Below are 19261 nucleotides of genomic sequence, written 5' to 3' on the forward strand. Positions count from 1 at the left end.
ACTGTATTGTTACACTTTAACTTGGGAGGCAGGTTTGTTAAACTCGGCAGAGCTTCCTCTGAATGTAAAATATTGTGAAATATTCTCTCTGGTGAAATCTTAACAGCTTTTTAATCAAAACTGGTTATTATGTGGAAATTCAAAACGAAATAAATCCATCCTCGATATTAAAAGAACATCATTCCCTCGCAGTAAATTGGCTGTAAAATCCTTTAAGGTTGAAAGATTTTTTTTTCTTTCTTTTTTATTAGCAGGAAGTTGGAAATGGTGTGCAGAATATGGGACTTAAGGAAGGGGATACATCAGCAGTTGTCAGTACAGTAAAACTCAGCATTGAACTGTCTAATGAATTGGCTAACACTGGCATGCGCAGCCTGCGCATAGTCTAAAACATTACCGGTCGTATATCACGGGGGTTCATGCATTTATCATACTGAAAACGTGCACGCGGATTGAATGGCCCACGTTTCTTCCTGCATTTAGAGCCACGCTCTCCCGAACTTCGTGCGGTTGAGCTGCTTGTATAACGAATTTAATTGCCAATAATGACTGCCATCCAATCCCACGTACAGCTATGGCAGTTTACAGAAGAATGGCTACGATGGAAGAGAGAGACTGCGATGTTAACAATACCACCACACCCACGGAATCCCTGTAACGTTTGCTTTAAAGAAGTCATTAATTGTCGACAAATAGTATCAGATCAAAGACTAACAATAACCAAAAAAAAAAAATACTCAACGGATCTTTCTAATATTCAAAATTATATCAACAAAGCAGCATCCATCACATCTGCCATTGTGAAGAGATCGTCATATATTCGTCTTGATAGTTATAATTTTGACAATAAGATTTCCAGTCGAGATAACTTCGACCGCTCTGAACCCTAAACTCAAGGGTTTTACCATCGCCACCGACCACCTCGGTCAGTCCATCAGTGAGTGAGGCGGGCGTATAGTGTGTGAGAGCGAGACAGAGGCAGAGAGAGACGCCAACAGTGGGAGCAAGACACAAGAAAGGGAGACCATTTGGAACCATTAAGGAAAGGGAACGTATCCATCCACAGATTACGAGACACATCCCATTTAACTGTTCTGTTAATGCAACCGCGTGTGCGTTATTCTTAAAAGTAAGAGGTAAGACTCAGGCTAGACAGACAACTTCTCCACAGACGGGCGTGGATAGCACAGGCAAAAATACACGCAAAGTGAGACTATAGGGAGACAAAGCTGAACAACTGTATTTTTTTTTTTTTTTTTACAAAGGGGTGGTGTGTTATTGTTCACGAGCACAGGTTGACTTCGTTCTGGTCCTATCCGAATTCTGAAGTTCCAGTTTCAGCGGGAAACAAAGGTAAGCAAATAACCATCCAATTTGGTGTTTGCGCTCAATGGACTCATAATGATATTGGACATTGGGGTGGAGGTGCTTTATTCAAGATGAATCTTTTGGGAAGAGTTATATTTTAAGGGGAAGCAAAGAAAACGTGCCCAAATTTTATCGTTGTCGCCACGAGAGTACGTGCGGTTGTCTGGCGGGGCGAAAGGAGGGGGGGACAAAGACATTGATTGTGTTTAGAGAGGGAGAATCTTCGTGGTCATGGTGGGGGAGGGGGAGGGGTAGATGGACGGGGGCATGTAATAAATCAACAACTGTCGTTCATAATTTACTTATTGAATGATGAGATTTTTTGTTCATTGGCGATGATACTATAATATTATATTCCAGTAGGTTTAAAAAGGAAATTTAATTTGATTGAGCCCCTTCCCTGGTCATTGGCATAAAGATGTCTATTTTCTGGAAATCTTATGACGTATAACCCAATGTTATCACGCACGCATTGGAAAATGCAAAAGTGCAATATTACCTATTGCGCGCGTCCTCCGAGCACTATTGTTGGTGAGATGATGAGGTATTATTTTCCACCTTGCGTCTGTAAGGAGGGTGTGCCCTGCGCGTGTTGTATGGTGTCCATCAGCGAAGTGCGAGTATGGCAATTTGAAGGGATTTGATCGAGACAAAAGGCAACAGTTTTCATATCAAGAGTCGTCGTTTTGTTAAAATATAAGGTATTTTCCTTTGCATTACCATACCAGTAACGACCACGTTGTTCTATCACCAAATACTACAAATGGAAGGCATGTGACGGGTTTTGTGTAGGCTATATGTTGCTATGTGTCAAACTAAACTGATTATTACACAGGAAAAGCGGTATCTGATAATCCAGTATTTGAAACACAAGAGAGACGTGTCATATATGGCTCGTCGCTTCTACAATATTAGTATCGAGGACAATCTACAGGTAGGGGAGGGGACGAGGGGGCGAGGTCTGAGGGATGCTCGAGATGCGCTCCTGGAGAAAGTGCCAGAGCAGGAGAAACTCGTGCTAAGAGCGCGCAGTTGTGAACCAAACATGAATGAATGTGATTTTCAGATCTTTGAGAATAGCATATCCACCATCACGGTAGATCAGAGAAGAAAAGGCTTTTTTCTTAAATTATATCATAGGATAGCCTTCATATCTATCTATATATGCACACACACACACATATATATACATACATATATATATATATATATATATATATATATATATATATATATATATATATATATACACATATATATACATATATATATATGTGTGTGTGTGTGTGTGTGTATATGTGTGTGTGTGTGTGGTGTGTGTGTGTACAAGATACTTGACAGCTGCTTAGTCGTGCGTACCTTTCTGTCTGTAATCTAAATTTATGTAGGAATACGTGCAGCGGTGCGCGCCATACAATCGAGACTGGGAGTAAAGGGCGCGGTATATGTGAATGGATGCTCTTGATTTTACTCCTCAGTGATATTTGGCTCGGGTCGATGCTGGACAGACACTACCTTTCTCGCATCTGAACAAAGCTATACTTGGTCTCGTCCACCTCTAATCTCTTCCCATTCCTTTCTACCATCTTCCGTTGCCATCTTCTCCTACTTGTAGTGGTAGCGATGGTGGTAGTTGTACCCTTTCACTTCCGTCAACCGGTGCTCCTTTGGATGCGTTAAATGACAGTCACCTGACGGAGACAGTTGCCATGGCAACACCCTGGCACAAGGGGAGAAGGACTCGCACGTCTGCGAGGGCGCCCGTTTCACGCTTTGTTGTCATGGTTACATACCCTTCCCGTAGTCTGAAGCGTGCTACGCTTCGGTTTGCCCCAGAAAGCGCTGCGGTGACCCGTATTATGTCCCAGTTAATTCTCCGCGTTGTTTATATCGTTTGTATTTTACCGTTATGTATTTATCGGAAACTACATGACTGAAAAAGGAACGAGTAGGAGGAGTTCCAGTACAATTCATTCATTTCCATTTGCGTCGGGGAATTTTGGGAGAGGATTTATTGACTTTTGTAGGTCAAACGTGCGGGCTGGCTCTTGAGCTATTTACACGCTCTTTACTTTGTTGTAAGTAGACACGTTAAAATGGGTATTTAATTTCCCCCCCAAATTCCTGAGTTATCTGCTTAAGTGCTTTTTCATTTTAAGTCTCATTACCACTCTATATATTTTAATACAAAAATTTCTTACTCGAGTCGGGAACAAGCTGATGGGGCCTGAAGTGGAAATAAGATTAAAATTAAAAATGTTCTTCATATTTGCATTTATTTATAGAAGGCACTTTACAGACCAAATAATTTATCTGAATGTACTGATATTGAACTGAAACGGTGGTATATACATAGCGGTAAAAGCCAATATGGAGGGGAGGACTAATACAGAAAGAAAAAATGAGAAGGAGAGAGTGATGGAGGAATCTCAATGAAAGTGAGGGACAGATAGAAGTAAAGATAAAACTGGAAGGAGTGGAAAAGAAAGAGGGAGGGAGAAGCATAGAACAGAATCCACCTCTGCACTCTGGCGAGACGATTTCAGACTGATCCCAGAACTAACAGATGCTAAGACAACAAGCATATTCCCACAACCCAGTGCTTGCCAATAGGGAACACCAGCTTCATCCTGGCAGGTCTATAGTACTGCTTCCCTTCCATAGGAAGAACCCCCCCCCACCTCCCCCAGGATTACATCTGATCCATCCTGGGGATTGGGGATTGGGGATTGGGTAATGGGGGGGGGCAGATGGTAGCAGGGTGTGGGACACGGCTTCTCGCAAGATTACAGTTTGCATAGGCCGGGGCGGGGTGGGGTCAGTTTTCTGTTTTCAAACAGGATGGTGGCAGAGATAAGTAATCCGTGATGCTAACACAGCTTGAGCATTGGCAGTGTTGATATAGCCCACTACTCCATGCTCGTCACACTAAAGCAGCACGTGAACATGCCCTTGCAGCGCTGCCACCGAGATCACTGTGCCTGAGTGTCTCTGGCACCGCAGTGTCCCATTACAGTTTCACTGTGTGTCTTCTGAGTGCGCCGGTCCATTAGCAGTGAGACAGACAATTATTCCGAAATTTTCATATGGAATCCTTGTAGCACCTTCAAATGATTTCTAAATTTCAAGTTATTATTACTGTTTGGTACAATACAGCAACAGTTAACAAGTAACATATCAAACAGAAGAAAGCAATATGAAGCTTCTTACAATAATGCAGAATGTGCATTTACTTACATTTTGGGTGTGTGGGGGGGGGGGGGGGGGGATTCAGTGTCCTTGGGCTTCCGGGTGTTCAGGAGGGAATACTACACCCCTCTCATACACACATAAAACACACACACACTCACACACTCGCACACGTAGCCTCTCAAAGGCGGATGCATTCTCTTGGCTACGTCTCATCACCACAAGGCACAGAGAAACTGATACGGCGTGATTTTTTTTTTTAGACGAGTGCGGTTCTTCTCCTAGGGTCAGAATAAGATACGGGGAGAGAAGAAGAAAGAAGCTGTAAAGAGAGAGACATGTGGTCGGTCAAATTTCTGCTTTTTTTGGTCCTAACCAACACCTCCTGTTTCTTGCTCTGAGTCACCATAGCAGCCGTGGGACGATAGCGATCGCTGTCCTTCTGACACAGATCGTGTGAGAATTGTAAAAGAACGAGCCTGCCGCTCGCAAATTCCTGCACGAATAACGCACGCACGGGGGCATGTGTGCACCCCCTCGGCAACGCTCCGTCACAGGCACCCGCGCTCGTGCACGCGCGCACACTCGCGGCGCATCAGACGGCACGCGCATGTGCTCTCAGACCCTGCTGTTTTTTGTTGTTTTTCTGTCCCTCCTCTCCTTCACAGAAATTCATAATTCATCGAACATCCTCCGGTCTTAAATTATGCATCCTCCCTCACCGCGCGTTCTGAGCAGAGCCGCTGCCACCACCTCCTCCGGCCTTTTAAGATGGCAGCAGCGGCGGCGGCAGCAGAAGCAGATCCAGACCGAAATGCCTTTGCAGATAAAAGGAAGCTAAAATGGGTGAGGAGGATAAAAGCACGACTGACAGGGAAGGCATGGCTCTGCTCGACAGCGGAAAAAAAGAAAAAAAACCAGCCACGTGGACAGTATCCACAGCAAACGACTTTACCATCTTACTGGACGCGTTCAACGTTTGCTTTAAATGATCCAATCTATTTTTGGGAGATCACACGATCTGCACATCGTTGTTCCATAAACCACTGTTCCATAAACAAAGGCCTAATTCTGCCAGATGTGGGGTAATCACACTGTAGCCAGATTGAGTACGAGGTAGCCAACTATACCTTGAGTGACTTAGTTTAAACCACATTTCACCTGCTGCTGGCTGTAAGTGGAAACAACCTCCTTAGGGTGGCCACGTTTAAGTGCTAGTGGAAATGAGGAAAGAAATCGCCTTCCATTTGACACAGGTCCCCCTGTAAGGATGGTGAGGATGGATCACAACAGCTGCTTGGGATGTGCGGCTTACCCCTGCTAATTTTGGGACACACCTCATAGACTGGCCTTTACTGCAGCAAAGCCGGTGTCTGTCTGCTTTTGCAGAAGAAGTAAAAAAGATCCGAGTTGAAATCAAAATGGTGACCCCGCCCACAAAACACGGGGCAGCAAACCTTGCACTAACACAAAGCATTGTCCTCGCACAGGGGTTGAATTACTTTGATTGGAAGCTGATTTTATCAGTATAATGTGACCCCTGAGTAAGATGTATTTGCAGTCACTTTTTCAAGGTCTTGGCCTAGTTTAGTGCTTCTTGAAACATTTCATGCAGGTTTGTCATTTCTCTGTTCTGTTGCTCTTGATCCAGTGAAAGTGATAGGAGATCTATCATTTTGCCAAAAGGAAAATGTTCTGTACAGTGTTTAGCAGAAAATTCAAAATGTGTTACAAACACAAACACAAACACATGCATGCACGCACACACACGCATGCACACACGCACGCACTCAAACACATGCGTGCACACGCAAACACACATGCACGCACAAGTGCACACACACGGGGAGGGGATGGCGGAGCTATAAATACATATGAAATTCATCTAATAAAGATCTAAACTGGGTGTGAAGTAGACACCCCCAGAACAGCCCTCCTAGTCTGGGCTCTCCCGGTGCCGCCTGAGTGCACTGTCTCTGTCGTGTCTGCTGACATCGACTCGCTCAGTGTGTGTCCCCATAGCTCCCCTCTCCTCCCTCTGCTCTTCCATGCCTCACTCCCCTTCACAAGCCATGGAGGATGGCTTCACCCGACGATAGCCGAGGGCTGAAACTGTCTCTCCCTTCACTGCTGTCTGCCAGTAAACGCAGCGTCTGGAGTGGAAAAACACACTTCGCACAGTGCCTCCCGTCTTTCCTGCCGCGTGCAGGGGAGATCGTGTTGCTAGTGACGGGAGAGTGAGACTTCAGGAGCCCCGTAATGGGTGGGGCTGCCAGGTGCTGTGCTGTCAGCCGCTGACTTATGTGAACCAGTCAAAGGACTGTGACTGTGCATGGTCCTCTGGTTCACACCGCAAAACAGTATGTTTGATTCAAATCGCTGATAACACTCCACCCACTTCAGGGTTCATGGATTATCACTTTCCCATTATTACATGTTACCCCCTCTGTCCTGAGTGTAAGACAAAGGACTTCTAGGAAAGGGCTGTACCTCCATTATATTAATCTCTTTATAGTCGTAGATGGCTCTGAAATTCTAGCTGTTTTTCATGGAAGAAACACGTGAGCAAAGGACTGAGGCAGGGCAGACTGCACACAGGCCACACCTCACATCCTCACACAATGCTGTTACATACCTTCTGAGGACATCTGCTTAGAAAATATGTAACAGCATAGTGTGAGGACACTATACCTGTGAGTACTGTGAAAAGCTGGTAGAATAGTAGGTAGCAGAGCAGTTTCAGCAGTGATGTCTCTCCCTAGCTCCTAGCTAGCCACGTTGCCGATGGAGCAATGGGAAAATTGTCTTCAGCTCAACCTGTTGATTAGAGGGTGTTGTGTGAGAACAGAGGATAGATCTCACTTTCGCGTTTGTTACACTGACATTTTTATATTTACATGTCCATTTGTACAGCTGGATATGTACTAATGCAAGTATTAGTTAAGTATTCTTTTATTCATCTCTCCTTTCTTCTGTGTTTATAGCGTACAGTCTTAATACGTTTGGGGGTGACGGTTCTTTACATCGAGAGTGTGGTGTGTTATGTCTGTGTCATTGAGAGAGCAAGAGACAGGGTTGCCAAGGTGATAAAATGAATGGTTTATCGGAAGCGTGGTCCTCGGGCAATGAATGACGCACCCCGTCAGTATCAACCCAACAAATTGCACCTGGTGGCAGCACTGCATGGCAGGCCCACAACGAGGCCCAGATTCCCAGAATTCCAAAACTGGTTCAGTTCGTTTGGGCTGTGGTTTGGGCCCATCACATTGTGGTCATGACATCATTTTCTTTCTGCCCTTTTTTTGGGCATGTCCAAGAAGGGAATTAAAAGGGGGGGGGTGCAGAAGGTGGAGAAGGGGTATCCATGGTGGCATTCTACCTCCTACTGAGTTGCATTGCCAGACCCTTTACAGTCAAGGCATAAGACTGCCCTGCGGGGCCCTGGCCCCTGCTGACAAAGCTTCAGTCTTTTTTGCTCTCTTTCTATATTTAAACCCAACAGCACCAAGATAAAGACGTGTTTCCATCCCAGATGGAGGCTAAGGGTCAGAAGGGGGTGGGCGGTGGGATTGTGGGTTGAGGGGGGGGTGGGCTCTGGGATTGGAGGGAAGCTGGTATGTGCAGGGGAGTCAAGAGTCAACGTCAAACCACATCACTTCATGACCGCATTACCAGATGTTTTAGCTTTATCTGCGCCGGCGGATTAAGCTCTTCAGGAGGAGCTGTTCGATCCGAGATCAGTGAATCTGCAGCACTCATCCCGAAGGTTTTCGCTTTAATAAGACAGCCTAGGGCAGGGCGCTGGATGCTCTGGATTAGAAGAGGAAGAACTGGTATCCATGGATATGGCACAAAATTAGGGCTCTTTACTATGCCCAGTAGCAGGACTGAGAGGGAGGTGAAGTCATGGAGAACTTTTTGAGGAGTAGAGCAGGCAGACAATGTGTTTATTAGATATGAGTTTGGAATGGGCACAGTGTGTGGGAATTTGACCAATTGTTGTCTAGAAGTGGTAATATGGGAGCAATTTTAAGGGAAGCACACACCTCTTTGTCGGAGTAGCGTAGAGTCTGTCTCACATACGGCTTAAAATCATGGGGACCTAGGGTGTACTTGGAACTGATAAACGTCACAGACTGGCCCCAAAAGAGCTCCCTTACTCCTTATTTCCTTTATCAGTACTAATCCCTGAACAGCACTCCAGATAGGATCAGCTAGCTTTTCTTTACCCCATGCTTGCTAAGCACTGCTGGAAGATCAGTGGTTTTGGGGGAGAAGGGAGGAATGGGGCTGTTTGGCATAGAACCACAAGGTGGCGCCATAGATCGAATGCTTTGACTGGGAAAACAAGTGGAGACTGGACCCCTAAAATGCAGTGGGCTTCAGAAACAATGTAGAGGGATAAGAGAATGAGAGAATCGTGATGGTCATGGTGCATGCATAATCAGAATAGCATATTTACACTGTTGCGGTGTTGACTGCCACAAAAACGTTGTTGTTATTTTATTTCTCTTGTTCTGTATTTTATTTCAACTGTGGTCGTAGTCATGGTAACTCACTAACAGTACCGAAAAATACTATTATGTAAATCCCAAGGCCATAGAGCCTTGGGCCACAGTCTTCAATGGGCTTGGATTCTGGAGATAGGGTCTTAGTTACTTAAACTGCTTCAGGTTACGTAACCTTCACACAAAGCCCAGAATGCATTGCAAGTCTTCTTCTCTCTGGATTGTCACAAATTACATTTGCAAACCATTTGCAGTGTTGCTCATTCTTTGAAAGCCGTTCTTGTTCTCTTAATTGCACAAATACAGACTCCAGAGTTATGTCTAAGCTATAGATGGTGTGTTCTTTGTGCACTGAGATTTATCTCCTCCTAAACTGATTCTTACCTACTAAAATGTAAGGTAGAGACACATTTAATTTGAGCTATCAAATTTGCCTTTTTAACGTTTCAGTTCATTTTAGAGAATATATTTTAAGCTCAATATATACACTTATATAATTGATCAAATTATTGCTGTTTTGGGATATTACAATGTACTTCTATATTGTATTAATATACAGTATGTTAATTACATTTTGAATATACTCCCTGGTTGAACAACACATTTCTCTGTCTGTTACAATATATTTTATTTTCATATATGAGTGGCAGGATCTGTTGTCTTTTTGGATAAGCCTCCTATTTAAATATTTGGTAGAATGCACTTAAGTGAACTAAATATGAATATTGGATATTGGACAAAAATATGGGCCATACAGTATGAAAAAAAAAAAACAAACAAAAAACCCTAACACATTTTCTCAATAAGCCCACACATTTGAAAGCTTATTTTCAGAACGAAAAGAATTAACGTCCCTTGTTTAACACCCTCGGAGTGTCTTGGCTGAAAGCGGAGCTGAAATCTGTCGCATCTGTTTGGCGCTCCCCTGCAAACCGGCTCCGAGGATGACCCTGTCCCGCCTCGCTTAATATAGGCATGCCCACGCTCAGAGAGGGACCATCAATAAATGATCGGCTTCCAGGCGTGGCGGGCATGGCGCACAGAGAAAGAGAAAACCTGACGTTTTTCACTGGCGGGGGGGTGGGGTTTGCAGGAGAGAAAGATGAGCAGAAGAAAATAGAAGTCACTGGCATTCCCTCCTCGCCCTCATGATCGAAGACGCCACCCTCATCCCTGCGCAGTGCTGTCTCGTTATCACTTTCAGAGTGCTTTGCAGACATTCCGTGCGGATGTATACATTTACATTATTATGATCCTTATTCGTCCAGGTAGGTCGGTGGAAATATGATTACCAATTATGTCCTGATTGTCCTGCCAGCAACGCGATACAAGACATAAACAGTGTTTGCAAAGGAAAATAAATGTGAGCATAATTTGGCATTGTTGGGCTAGCAGTTACTGACATCATTACATATTATGTTACATTACATTACATTCATTTAGCAGACGCTCTTAACCAGAACGACTTCCAGCACAAAAGAGCAGAAGTGTATCCATTCAAGCTGAATGCGCCAGACCAGGCTAACATCAGTTAAAAGAAGCTTGAGCTTATTGTTAAAAATGGGCACAGAGACAAGCAGATCAAGCTGCAGGTCTGCCTGTGAGGTATTGCGGTCATTAGCTGCTGGGAAGTGGAAAGCTGAGAGACTCGGGGTCCTGCGGGCTTCATGGAGGACGGGCTTGAGTGCTGCTCAGGATCAGACTGAGTGGAGGAAATCTGAAGGAGGCTGGAGGGTTCGTGTGGGGGGTTTTTCCGCTCATTGCAAAAGATCCCCCATGAAGGCATGGCCAGCCTGTGAGTGAACAAAGGCCACAGCGACGAACGCGGTTCAGAGCCGCGTGGAGAAACAGGACCAGATTTATTCACATTTACATTTTGCCAATTGAGCGCATGCTCTTGTCCAGAGTGACTTGCAAAGAAAGGCTACAAATGGCATCTAATAAAGTCAGAAATGTACATACTAATGTTTTACTGACCACATACGAACATATGTCGATCCATTAGACTGTGAAGTGTGTAAAGCTTCATTCACAAGTGGATTCTAATATAGTGTTATGTTTCTTTCCATTAAAGAAAAATGACTGCAAATTTTACTCCAGAGGCATGTGTCTAAACAGAACAGTGCAACTGCAAGTACATTACAGGGCTCTGGAAAATGGCTGGCAATATTTAGATGAATGCAACATTGCTCGGTTATATGATTGCAATAAAAGCTAGGTGTAGTGAAAGTCCACCCAGCTCAATGTTGTGCAACATTTCTCAATAGCGCTTACAGCAGGCAAAGTTCAGAGCTTGAGGTTTTGAAAGTGTTTGGAAACGTGATTCATGTACTGTGTCATGTTTTCCTCCTACCGCTTATGACCTCCCCTTATTCCCGCAAACGCTGATGATGCATTCCATTTAGCCCCACCCGCCTCACACACTTTCTACATTTGGGCTTCCTGGGCTGCCCTGGTCAACTTTCTGCCTTTAACGACAGACCTGAAATGAGACTGCCCACCCCCCAGTTACAAACTCAACCTTTTAGTTGGAAACCACTGCTCCAAGATCAGCTACTAAGGGCAGAAAGTTCCCATGCCACCTGAACCTGGCTTATCATTCCCTCTTTCATAAATACAGTAAGCAAAGGGGTAGAGTAGAGTTGTCACAAGCTGACCAGGTACCCAGATGTGACTAAAAATAGGATGGGGTCTGTGGTACGTGGGACCACGGGTCACAGTGTCAAACACAGAGCACCAGTTAGTTCATACCTAGCAAGTCAAAGATCAAAGGACAAGCGGTGGAGCACTCCTTCACACTCAGCAGTTAGCTGCCCTGTGAGCCAATGGAGTGTCTGTTTGTCGAGGCAGTGGGAGGAATTACGCGCCCAGATGAGTGTGGTCCACCCCTCCCCAGATTCTGGCTTTGAGGAATTTTGGCTAATGCTGAGGGGAAAAAGGGGAGAGCAAAACAGCTAGTCAAACAGGTGTATGTTACGTGCAGATGTGCTCCATGGCTGTAAGTCAGAATCAGCCTCGCTTGGCTGTGTGTGAGGGGAAGTGCTCTGATATTGCCGACTTGCTCACGACGAGAAGGCAGCGGGTACGTGCCAAAGGGGGAACTAGGCCATGTCTCCACCTTCTCCATAGGGAACCAGCCACATTCCAGGAGAGCTGGCAAAAAATAACAAAAAAAACGGCTGTCGATTGAAGGGTGGTTACATAAAAAGAAAATCATGTTCGGTTATGTAACGCATTCTAGGCAGGATGCTGTCAGCTGCACACGTATTTATGTGTGTACGTGCGCTTGATTGAACTGGTAAACATGCATCCTACTAATACTGATCTCTCCCTCTCTCTCTCTCCCCCTCTCTCCGCAGTTGCCATGGAAACCGTTCTGCTCTTCCTCTGTACTCTCCTAGTGTATGTAGCTGGTAAGTGCCAATTCCCTCCATCCCTGACTGAGAGAGACTGGAGGCAGGGGTAGAATGGGTGGGAAGGGGGTACATGACATGGCAGAGAGTGGGCAGATCTCTGGCTGAGCATAGTTGGTAGCATAATTTGGGGTCCAGAGGCTCTCGTGCACGTGATGTAGGTGGTGTCACGCTGTGTGCGTGTGTGTGTGTGTGTGTGTGCGTGTGTGTGTGTGTGTGTGCGTGGGTGTGTGTGTGTGTGTGTGTGTGTGTGTGTGTGTGTGTGTGTGTGTGTGTGTGCGCGTGTGTGTGTGTGTGCGTGGGTCGGTGTGTGTGTGTGTGTGTGCGCGCGTGTGTGTGTGTGTGTGTGTGTGTGTGTGTGTGTGTGTGCATGGGTGTGTGTGTGTGTGTGTGTGTGTGCGTGTGTGTGTGTGTGTGTGTGCGTGGGTGTGTGTGTGTGTGTGTGTGTGTGTGTGTGTGTGTGTGTGTGTGTGTGTGCGCGTGTGTGTGTGCGTGTGTGTGTGTGTGCGTGTGTGTGTGTGTGTGCGTGTGTGCGCGTGTGTGCGTGGGTGGGTGGTTGACTGACGGGTCAGCTCCCAGGAGGACATTGTTTTGGAATCAGTCCACTGAATGCAGAGCCATGAAAACAGGCCATTCCAAGCGCAAGGATACAGAGTTCCACTTTCACGTGCTCTACTTCAACATAATGCTTGGTCCTGGCATCTGACTGTTCAGTTAGATGAGAAGCTGCAGTGTCACCATTGTAGTCACATGAGCATGCTGTCCGATAATGTCTGGCACCAATTCATCTGTCTCCCTCCATTCCTCGCCCTCTCAGACCATCCTCAGCGGTCTTCTTCCCCATGGAGTCTGCTTCTGTCTTTCTTCTTGTGCTTTTCCTCTTCCACCCCCCCCCACCCCCACCCCCTACTTCCTCTCCGTTCCATTCCACGTTTCTCCCTTTGCTGTCTTACCTTTCTTCAGCCTTGATGCCTTGAGCACTCTCCTCAGCTTTGAGTAACACCTGTAATGACTTGCATTTTTTATACATTTTTAAATAATTTCAGCCAGGGTTGAGATAGTGACTTTTGTGTAAGCATCAGAAAAGTTGCACTTAAATTTGCCACTCACAATGTTAAGGACAAAGCACATTGTGGTTCATTTGAATAAGTCCTTGGACTGATTCTGTCTCTTTCTCCGCCTGTCTCTCCCATCTCTCCTGGTTATCACATATTAATAAACAGATTTTTATATGCACAATTTTGTACAAATAGGTAACTGGAGCAGAAAAAAATGGAGCTCGCCAATTGTGTAATGGGCCAGAGAGGACAGCTGACGTGATTGTGTGAATTAATTGACACAGAGAGACAGACGGGGGTGGGGGATGGGGGATGGAGTGGTGTTATTAGAGCGCAAACGCCGCCGCAGAGTGATACAGTAAAGCTCGGGAAAGCAGAATATGTCCTCAGCTGTAACTGCAGATGCACCCGGACAGTGCTCTAACTGGCTTCTCCATCTGACTTCCAGTGGGCCTTTTATACCCTGCATAAAAGCCATGCGGTTGCTAAAGAGGACTGATCCACCTCTATAAAAACCTGCTGTGTCGAAGGCTGCAACATGGCCGTACCAAAGACAATCTGTATATTGACCAGATATTCGCCTTCTACGTTCCGCTGTGTTCTCTAGTTCTGCTTCTAGGAGGTTCCGGTTGGTAACAAGAGGTTCCTGTCCTGTCCTTGTTGCTGTGCTGGTGCCCCTTCATGAAAATTTATAATAAGATGTCATATCAGAACATGTATAGCTTCAACAGTGGTGGAGACAGAACATCATGTCAGGCATACTATATTTCCATGTTATCTCTTTTCTAGAGCATCTTACATTACCTGCAGTTTGAATTGTCATTGCTTAAGTTCTGCTGAAACATGTTGAGTGTATTGCAGAATGGTACAAGAGTAGTGTGGCTCTCTGCGTGTGGTTGGCTGCTGCTCAAAGCCAGGCCATTAGAGAGTGTTAACATGCTGGTGTCTCACTGTAAGACTGTGAACTTCTGTTATCATTATAAATTTGCCAGCCTGCCTGTTCGGCCCCCCTCTCACGACGCAGGGGAAGCTAATGAGTCCACTGCTTCTGTATATTTCTGTTCAGCAAATGTAATGTAATCTGTTCCGTTTTTTAATCAACAACATTGCCTGTTTGGCAGCGATTGCATTACTAACCTTCTCTGTCTCCTTCTCTTCCTCTCCGTGTCTCTCCCTTTCTTTCTCTCTCCGTCAGCAGCAGACGACCCCAGTGCGCAGGGTAAGAGGACTTGTACTTTGCCCATCAAACTACTGACAGTTTAAGACAGAAAGACTTACCTGTTCAAAGAAAGTAGGAGTGAAAAGTGAAAATAAATGAGAAGTGGAAGAGAAAGAAACAGCCCTGGCGTAGAGAGAACAGGAAACAGAGCAGCTGGTAAATCATTACTTTTGTACCTGCATACAGAGAGTCAGACCTGTCTGAATCAAGATGGTCTTAATATTAATCACTGTGTTTACAATAGTGGTGTGTTAGTGTATCAGATCTGTGATGCAGAATGAGAGTTGGGTTTAGATATTGGGCTTTAAAGCCAGCAGAGGAAAATGAGCCAGACTTTGTAACTAGCAGGTTGCAAATTTGAATCCTTAGTAGTGACTCTGTTGTGGTACCCTTGAGCAAGGAATTCATTAAATATCCAGTTGTGTAAATGGGTGCTTTTTAAAATGTAAAATAGGCCGATTGTCCTAGATAAAGATGTCACCTATTCAAATAAACAATATAATGTAATGCCTTTGTCCCATGAACAGATGGCAAGGAGAAGGCGGTGGACCCATTTGACTATGGTAGGGACACCAAGATCACTTCTGCATGTTAACATGCACTTGGATTAACATTTATGATCATCTGCAACATCGAATTCTGTAATCTCTTTGTGTGGAGAATAATGTGTGTGTGTGTGTGTGTCTGTGTGTGTGTGTGCGTGTGCGTGTGCGTGTGCGTGCGTGTGCGTGTGTGTGTGTGTGTGTGTGTGTGCGTGTGCGTGTGTGTGTGTGTGTGTGCGTGTGCGCGTGTATGTGTGTATGTTCTCTCTCTGTGCCTGTGTAGACTATGAGAGCCTGCGGATTGGAGGGCTGGTGTTTGCAGTCGTGCTCTTCACACTGGGCATCCTCCTCATCCTCAGTAAGCCACACCCTACATTCACACTGCGAATTCCCATCATACCCTGTGCAAGGCACTTCCTCACACACTCCCACTCACTTTCCATGTACACTGTATGCACACTGTCACAACATACCTGCAGTTAAAAAAATACAATAACGGTACACGTATTCTAAAATATATCATGCAATCATTAATTTCAGTTACTTAATCGAAAGCATATATGAAGACATGTTTGAAATATATATTTTGGCTTTTGTATTTAAACATATATGCTAAACTTGGTTTTGCACCCACTCGTAGGAACATGTCATACAATGCACAATACATAACACGCAGCATCAGTATTGTAGTATTGCAGCATTACTGCAGCAGTATTGCTAAAATGCTATTCGGTGGTTAAAAACACATTAGCATAGTCCATATAGACTTGCATACTTGCATATGCATAAATTTTTCATTCTCAATACAATAAAATGAGCATGAAACACCTCTTGCTGCACAGGGTCTAGTCAAGTAATGAATACATTTGCACACAATGACTGATTGTCTGCTGCGTGCTCACCCGCTGACCAGGGATTAGTTTCACTTCAGTGGTGTAGTCAGTTAAAGGTGGTAAGGTTGGATCTGACCTGACTTGTGCCAATGTGTGTCTACCTACAGGCCGCAGGTGCCGCTGCAGTTTCAACCAGAAGCCCAGGTAAGACCCCATTAGCACAAAAAAGGCACAGTTTCAGTGTGTATCTATTTGTTTATAGGTTGAATGTGTGTGCGCGTGTGTACGTGTGTGAATGTGAAAGTGTAGGTGTGTGTTTGGGAGACAGACTGTACTCTTTTTAACCCATTTCCCTCTATTCCAGGGCCCCTGGGGATGAGGAGGCCCAGGCTGAGAACCTGATCACCTCTAAGGGTGAGAGAACAGTCCAGCATCCGTCAGAATCCCCTGCATCTCCAAACTCAGAAATGACATCACGTTGTTTGGGTGCAGCAGATTCCCATCACTCAAGCTTAGTCGTAAATCCCATTAAGGGCTGGTCTTTGGTCAGCTTTGCAAGTGTATCAAAGTTTAAACAAAAGCATGCAAATAAAATACAAGTAAAACCATACATACAAATAAAAAAAAACAAATAAGAATCTCTATCTACCCCCACCCTTCCACCACATATACTCATGATGTTGGGAAAAATGAAAGACAACAAGTGTTCTTATCCACTCTTCTTCTCCCTCTTTCTCTTTCTCTGTCTCTCTCTGTCTTCCCTCTCTCTTCATACAGCAAAAGAAGCCCCTAAAACTGAGAACTGAGGCATCCCTTCCAGGTGTGCCAATCAAATTCCACCCACCAAACTCCTTCGGCCAAACAGAGGACAGTTTACTGATTATCTGCTACTCAGTAGTATTGTAGGCTGGCATTTGAAAAGATGCCATAGTTCTGCTTGTTTTCACTGCATGCCCTGTGCACTGATCCCAGATCAGTGTGCACCCTCAGTAAAAGAGTGACTGTGATTGGGATTAGAGTCAGATAAAATGATCTTGGGTGTCTTCTTGTTATCACAAAATGAAAGAGGAGTAATTTATTTTAAGTCCTACAGCTCTTCAATGCAAAAGGTTAAGAGTGGTGGCTTTAACGGTACTGAAGGACACTGTTAACACTGATGGAGATTTGAGCAGGAAGTCTCGCTCTTGCTTAGGGCCTGGTCAGTTCATTTCCAATGAGTGTCACTGTCGTACAATTTTAGATACACTGGTGAGGCTATCTTGTTTTCAATCCAATTCCAAATAAAATGTTGGAATAAAATGTTGCTGATGTAACAGTCTCAGAAGATGAGTCTGACTCAGAAAATATTGACAGACATTTGGTCACAGACTGTGCTTCTTGTTTCCCAGATGGCAGACCACATATCTTTCACTCAGTCTCGTCTGATGAGGATGATGATGATGAAGACACCGGTTCTACATTACAAGAAGAGAAGGGATGGGGTTTTAAGATTTAAGAGTTTTTTTTCCTGTAAATAGAGCTCTTATGTCCTGTCTTGTGACCAGTGACCACGTCCGTCTGTCTGTACCCCGTACGTAGGTCCACCTTAGCCATGCTAGCCAGTGACAATTTAGCAATGTCTCTCACCGTTGGGCCCTGAACACACTTCACCAACTTCAGTTGTCCTCTGTTGTACATTTTTACTTGTTTTTAGTTTTTTTTTTAATTGTTATTAGTTATTACTGTTATTATCGTTATTATTGTTACTGTTATTACTTATTCTTATCACTTCTATGGCCACTATGGTTATTCTCATCAAAATAATTATAATTAATTTTGCAGTGTAGATTATAAATATATATATATATATAATAAAAATATATATATTATCTATACACATACAGAATACAGATTATATATATCTATACGTGCGTGCCTGCATGTGTGTGTGTGTGTATGTGTGTGTGTGTGTGTGGGTGCGAGACAGTTGTCCTTGTCATGTGTAAAAATCTAGTCACCCAAGTTTAACCACCAAGCACAACAAGGTGCTGACCTACACAGTATAATCCGTGCTGTACGCAGCTATGCACTCCCTCCCAGGTGCTCATGCCTTATCACACTGGTTCCACTGCACTTCTGTTCCCACCTGCGCCTGGATATCAGGCCAGGGGTGGTGGAAATAGGGATAGTCTTCACTACCTGAGCGCACCACTGCCATCTCATGCCGTAGCTGACAATCTGTGAAGTGTGAAAGGAGTAAAAAACTCAACTGTCTAATTTAAAAAATAGGTAGGCCTAACTGCTTAACTTCTCAGTGAATAATATTTCTGGAACATTCCATTCGTGGATGCATGTGCGTAAAGTCAGAGAGTGGCAAAAAGAAAAACATAACAAGAGAAGTGTGTGTGTGTGAGTGTGTGTGTATGTGATTGAATTAAGTATCACAGTTCACATACTAAACACGGCAGAATAACATAGAAGCTGGCAAAAACATGAGAATTTATAACAGTTGTTAGGTATAGATCATGTCATGAAGTCTGATGTTTGGATTCTAAGTATTAACATTGATAACAAGCAGAGAAAATTCATACTGTACGTACTGCTGTATTGAACAAGTGTCATATTGGTTTGTGTGCTTTTCACAAACAATAAAACTGTGTCCACATCAAGGCCTCTGTGCAGTCTTTGCATGCATGAATGGTGCGTGAAACTCAGTTGAAGCGGATTTAGGAGGCTCTACCTCCATCCTTGAAAAAATGGTAATAATGAGATATCCAGGTATTCTTGCAGTGGTGCCAACATTGTGTATTGTACTGCTTATGCCTCTCGGAGGGAGGCGACTTCCTGAGACATCTGACAGCACCTAGTCATTAACCAACAGACCGCACACGATGATGTTCGAGCTACGGGTGTTTTCATATCAAAGCTCCCATGAGACACAAAATTACCCCCAAACATGCTAATGTACACGTTCCCCATTATAATAACAGGATGTGCTGTTTTTTCCAGTGATGTGATAGGGGCAGAGCAGCAGTGCCTCTTAAGGTCATAATCACTGTGTTTATTGGTGCCGAAGACCATACTTGCCTGGGTAATAAATGCGCCTGCGATGAGCGAGCCGGGGGGTGGGGGTGGGGGCAGATTTATGGATG

The 19261-nt window shown here is 44.5% G+C and overlaps 1 protein-coding gene across 2 annotated transcripts; it reads left to right on the top strand.

Annotated features, from left to right (window-relative positions):
• Nucleotides 1-711: 711 nt before the first annotated feature.
• Nucleotides 712-17819, top strand: fxyd6 (FXYD domain containing ion transport regulator 6). Of its 2 annotated transcripts, none has more exons than XM_036537349.1 (9): nucleotides 712-1353; nucleotides 12425-12478; nucleotides 14735-14755; nucleotides 15283-15318; nucleotides 15581-15655; nucleotides 16298-16334; nucleotides 16495-16544; nucleotides 16908-16950; nucleotides 17519-17819. In XM_036537349.1, exons 2-8 carry the CDS (start codon nucleotides 12430-12432, stop codon nucleotides 16934-16936), a joined length of 297 nt encoding a protein of 98 aa, XP_036393242.1. In that variant the 5' UTR covers nucleotides 712-1353; nucleotides 12425-12429; the 3' UTR covers nucleotides 16937-16950; nucleotides 17519-17819. The 2 variants fall into 2 exon arrangements, with proteins under 2 accessions (XP_036393242.1, XP_036393241.1); XM_036537348.1 differs by having other exon boundaries at nucleotides 726-1353; nucleotides 14732-14755.
• The last annotated feature ends 1442 nt before the right edge of the window (nucleotides 17820-19261 follow it).

Source organism: Megalops cyprinoides, chromosome 9 (genome assembly GCF_013368585.1).
Source record: "Megalops cyprinoides isolate fMegCyp1 chromosome 9, fMegCyp1.pri, whole genome shotgun sequence".
Taxonomy (NCBI): Eukaryota; Metazoa; Chordata; class Actinopteri; order Elopiformes; family Megalopidae; genus Megalops; species Megalops cyprinoides.

Coding starts and splice junctions, on each gene's coding strand:
- fxyd6 (XM_036537348.1), top strand. CDS start 12,430: ATGGAAACCGTTCTGCTCTTCCTCTGTACTCTCCTAGTGTATGTAGCT. Junction 15,319..15,580: donor GGTGGACCCATTTGACTATG/GTAGGGACACCA, acceptor GTGCCTGTGTAG/ACTATGAGAGCCTGCGGATT. Junction 16,335..16,494: donor AGTTTCAACCAGAAGCCCAG/GTAAGACCCCAT, acceptor CCTCTATTCCAG/GGCCCCTGGGGATGAGGAGG.